The sequence below is a fragment of the Cherax quadricarinatus genome, chromosome 5 (assembly GCF_038502225.1).
Source record: "Cherax quadricarinatus isolate ZL_2023a chromosome 5, ASM3850222v1, whole genome shotgun sequence".
NCBI classification, from domain to species: Eukaryota; Metazoa; Arthropoda; class Malacostraca; order Decapoda; family Parastacidae; genus Cherax; species Cherax quadricarinatus.
The window spans coordinates 14,588,303-14,593,302 of record NC_091296.1 but is presented as its reverse complement, the minus strand read 5'-3'; the positions used below and the strand labels follow the sequence as shown (position 1 = coordinate 14,593,302).

The window sequence follows — 5,000 nt, the reverse complement described above, 5'->3', positions numbered from 1 at the left end:
AGATGGAAGGAATATTTTGAGGAATTGTTAAATGTTGATGAAGATAGGGAAGCTGTGATTTCGTGTATAGGGCAAGGAGGAATAACATCTTATAGGAGTGAGGAAGAGCCAGTTGTGAGTGTGGGGGAAGTTCGTGAGGCAGTAGGTAAAATGAAAGGGGGTAAGGCAGCCGGGATTGATGGGATAAAGATAGAAATGTTAAAAGCAGGTGGGGATATACAGTGGACCCCCGCATAGCGAACTTAATCCGTGCAAGAGGGCTGGTCGTTATGCGAAATGTTCGCTATGCGAATTAATTTTCCCCATAAGAAATAATGGAAATAAAATTAATCCGTGCAAGACACCCAAAAGTATGAAAAAAAAAATTTTTTACCACAAAAAAATGTTAATTTTAGTACACACAAACTGAAAAAGGCATGCACAATTACATGACACTTACTTTTATTGAAGATCTGGTGATGATTGATGGGATGGGAGGAGGGGAGAGAGAGTGTTAGTGTTTAGAAGGGGAATCCCCTTCCATTAACACTTGGGGAGGCAAGTCCTTTTCCGGGGTTACTTCCCTTCTTCTTTTAATGCCACTAGGACCAGCTTCAGAGTCACTGGACTTCTTTCTGTCCATAGAGCTCTGTACCTCCCGTTCCTTTACGATTTGTCTAAAATGGGCCATAACATTGTCATTGAAATAGTCACCAGCACGCCTTGCAACAGCTGTGTCAGGGTGATTTTCATCCATAAAGGTTTGCAGTTCAACCCACTGTGCACACATTTCCTTAATTTTTGAAGTAGGCACAATGGATTCCACAACTGGCATAGGCTTCTCAGGGTTAGCCCCAAACCCTTCAAAATCTTTCTTAATTTCCATACTAATTCTCACCCTTTTTACCACAGGGTTGGCACTAGAAGCTTTCTTGGGGCCCATGGTCACTTATTTTCAACAAACAGAACCGAAAACACTGTAATAATACGAAATATTCCGAGTGTATGCTTGAATGTTACCGCGGAGGCTAGCTGGTAAACAATGGGACAGGCGGCACATGTGAGGCTGGCCGAGGCCGCACATTGGACGCGTCTCGGACGAAGTTCGCTGAGCGGGTTTTTGTCTACTATGCGGGGCAAAATTTTAGCGATCAAAGCGTTCGCTATGCGGAATGTTCGCTATGCAAGGCGTTTGCTATGCGGGGGTCCACTGTAGTTTTGGAGTGGTTGGTGCAATTATTTAATAAATGTATGGAAGAGGGTAAGGTACCTAGGGATTGGCAGAGAGCATGCATAGTTCCTTTGTATAAAGGCAAAGGGGATAAAAGAGAGTGCAAAAATTATAGGGGGATAAGTCTGTTGAGTGTACCTGGTAAAGTGTATGGTAGAGTTATAATTGAAAGAATTAAGAGTAAGACGGAGAATAGGATAGCAGATGAACAAGGAGGCTTTAGGAAAGGTAGGGGGTGTGTGGACCAGGTGTTTACAGTGAAACATATAAGTGAACAGTATTTAGATAAGGCTAAAGAGGTCTTTGTGGCATTTATGGATTTGGAAAAGGCGTATGACAGGGTGGATAGGGGGGCAATGTGGCAGATGTTGCAAGTGTATGGTGTAGGAGGTAGGTTACTGAAAGCAGTGAAGAGTTTTTACGAGGATAGTGAGGCTCAAGTTAGAGTATGTAGGAAAGAGGGAAATTTTTTCCCAGTAAAAGTAGGCCTTAGACAAGGATGTGTGATGTCACCGTGGTTGTTTAATATATTTATAGATGGGGTTGTAAGAGAAGTAAATGCGAGGGTCTTGGCAAGAGGCGTGGAGTTAAAAGATAAAGAATCACACACAAAGTGGGAGTTGTCACAGCTGCTCTTTGCTGATGACACTGTGCTCTTGGGAGATTCTGAAGAGAAGTTGCAGAGATTGGTGGATGAATTTGGTAGGGTGTGCAAAAGAAGAAAATTAAAGGTGAATACAGGAAAGAGTAAGGTTATGAGGATAACAAAAAGATTAGGTGATGAAAGATTGAATATCAGATTGGAGGGAGAGAGTATGGAGGAGGTGAACGTATTCAGATATTTGGGAGTGGACGTGTCAGCGGATGGGTCTATGAAAGATGAGGTGAATCATAGAATTGATGAGGGAAAAAGAGTGAGTGGTGCACTTAGGAGTCTGTGGAGACAAAGAACTTTGTCCTTGGAGGCAAAGAGGGGAATGTATGAGAGTATAGTTTTACCAACGCTCTTATATGGGTGTGAAGCGTGGGTGATGAATGTTGCAGCGAGGAGAAGGCTGGAGGCAGTGGAGATGTCATGTCTGAGGGCAATGTGTGGTGTGAATATAATGCAGAGAATTAGTAGTTTGGAAGTTAGGAGGAGGTGCGGGATTACCAAAACTGTTGTCCAGAGGGCTGAGGAAGGGTTGTTGAGGTGGTTCGGACATGTAGAGAGAATGGAGCGAAACAGAATGACTTCAAGAGTGTATCAGTCTGTAGTGGAAGGAAGGCGGGGTAGGGGTCGGCCTAGGAAGGGTTGGAGGGAGGGGGTAAAGGAGGTTTTGTGTGCGAGGGGCTTGGACTTCCAGCAGGCATGCGTGAGCGTGTTTGATAGGAGTGAATGGAGACAAATGGTTTTTAATACTTGACGTGCTGTTGGAGTGTGAGCAAAGTAACATTTATGAAGGGATTCAGGGAAACCGGCAGGCCGGACTTGAGTTCTGGAGATGGGAAGTACAGTGCCTGCACTCTGAAGGAGGGGTGTTAATGTTGCAGTTTAAAAACTGTAGTGTAAAGCACCCTTCTGGCAAGACAGTGATGGAGTGAATGATGGTGAAAGTTTTTCTTTTTCGGGCCACCCTGCCTTGGTGGGAATCGGCCGGTGTGATAATAAAAAAAAAAAAAACTTTTGCACTTGGCAGTCTGCTATGCTATTGTGTCAATCTTCCGTTTTTCCCTGTTGATGTTTATTGTTTTTAGGATCTCTGCCTTTTTCCAATTCCGTTTTTTAATTCTACTTGTCTTTATTTACAGAGAGAATTTTTCTTTTGACCTATTCTTCTGTATAGATGCATATTGTCTTTTGTTTGTGATGGCCAATCCAGTGTGTTGGATTTTTCAACAAAGTTTCAGAAGCGATTATTCAAAGTACCTTTTTTTTGTTTTTTCTTAGGGGGGACGGGGATGGAGAAGAGTTATCTAAAATTCTGTGGTGGTGATGGTGGAACCCATGTTATGCTTCCCAAATATTGGCGATTTATTTCTGTGTGTTCTGATTTTGTTTCTGGTCATTAATAATGATAATTAATAATAATAATGGTGCGTTGAGTTATATGTGGAGACAAAAAACCTTATCTATGGAGGCAAAGTAGGTAATGTATGAAAGTATAGTAGTACCAACACTCTTATATGGGTGTGAAGCTTGGGTTGTGAATGCAGCAGTGAGGAGGCAGTTGGAGGCAGTGGAGATGTCCTGTCTAAGGGCAATGTGTGGTGTAAATATTATGCAGAAAATTTGGAGTGTGGAAATTAGGAGAAGGTGTGGAGTTAATAAAAGTATTAGTCAGAGGGCTGAAGAGGGGTTGTTGAGGTGGTTTAGTCATTTAGAGAGAATGGATCGAAGTAGAATGACATGGAGAGCATTTAAATCTATAGGGGAAGGAAGGCTGGGTAGGGGTCGTCCTCGAAAAGGTTAGAAGGAAGGGGTAAGGGAGGTTTTGTGGGCGAGGGACTTGGACTTCCAGCAGGCGTGCATGAGCGTGTTCGATAGGAGTGAATGGAGACGAATGGTATTTGGGACCTGATGATCTGTTGGAGTGTGAGCAGGGTAATATTTAGTGAAGGGATTCAGGGAAACCGGTTACTTTTATGTAGCCGAACTTGAGTCCTGGAAATGGGAAGTACAATGCCTGCACTCTAAAGGAGGGGGTTTCGGGATATTAGCAGTTCGGAGGGATGTGTTGTGTATCTTTATACGTATATGCTTCTAAACTGTTGTGTTCTGAGCACCTCTGCAAAAACAGTGATTATGCGTGAGTGAGGAGAAAGTGTTGAATGATGAAAATATTTTCTTTTTGGGGATTTTCTTTCTTTTTGGGTCACCCTGCCTCAGTGGGAGACGGCCGACTTGTTAAAAAAAAAAAATAATAATGTACTGGTAGTCTCTTGAGGGCAAAAAAGGTCTAGAAAGATTGGACAAGTAAATATTTTTTTTTTTATTTAAGTCAGGTCTTGAAACTTTTTGAGTATCACTGTATTGTTTTTTTTTTTTTTTTTACAGGTGAAGAGACGCGGGGCACAATGTTTAAGAAGAAGAATAAGAAAGTGCAGATATCGGCACCTAGTAACTTTGAGCACCGCGTCCACACTGGCTTTGATCACCATGAACAAAAGTAAGTAAATTAAAGTATTCTTAATTTTGTTTCATAACCTATTAGACGTTGTGCATTTTAAAATTAATCCTGAAAATTGCATTGTTTTGTTGGATTAGTTTTCAGAATTCTGTTGCTTGCAGTTTTATTATATGCCGCAACTTACATTTTAATATTTTAATAGCTCACTGAAATTACATTTTGTAGTAGATTGGCTGTTATGGAGTTTTATTTTTTATCCTAAGTCCAGTCTTAGTTTTTTCTTATCAGTAGCTTCATTTATGAAAAAAAGTTAGAAAATACCTGTAAAGGATGTTAGCTTTTATTTTCAGTGCTGAAGGATTATGATACCAATTGTCATTCTAGCACCTCTTTCTATGGTATGTTCAGCATACACTTCATTTACGTACAAATTAGGGTTCCTTAACCCTCTCAGTGTTGGTGCCATACTAATACGGCTTGCACACCAGGGTTGGTGCCGTACTAGTACGCATAAATTCTAGCGCCTTCAGATCTAGTGAGAGAAACCTGGTAGGCCTACATATGAAAGAATGGGTCTATATGGTCAGTGTGTACAGTATTAAAAAAATCCTGCAGTACACAGTGCATAATGAGAAAAAAAAAGCTCGAACCGTGTTTTTTGCTTTAAAACAGCAACTTTG

At 41.4% G+C, this 5,000-nt stretch overlaps 1 protein-coding gene across 1 annotated transcript in view; it reads left to right on the top strand.

The window, feature by feature from the left end:
* Positions 1-5,000, top strand: part of mbt (serine/threonine-protein kinase PAK mbt) — a 558,896-nt gene that overhangs the window by 26,419 nt on the left and 527,477 nt on the right. The window contains exon 3 of the mRNA XM_070100508.1: positions 4,248-4,359. Coding sequence (XP_069956609.1) covers positions 4,248-4,359 — 112 coding nt within the window. The remainder of the gene's footprint in view (positions 1-4,247; positions 4,360-5,000) is intronic.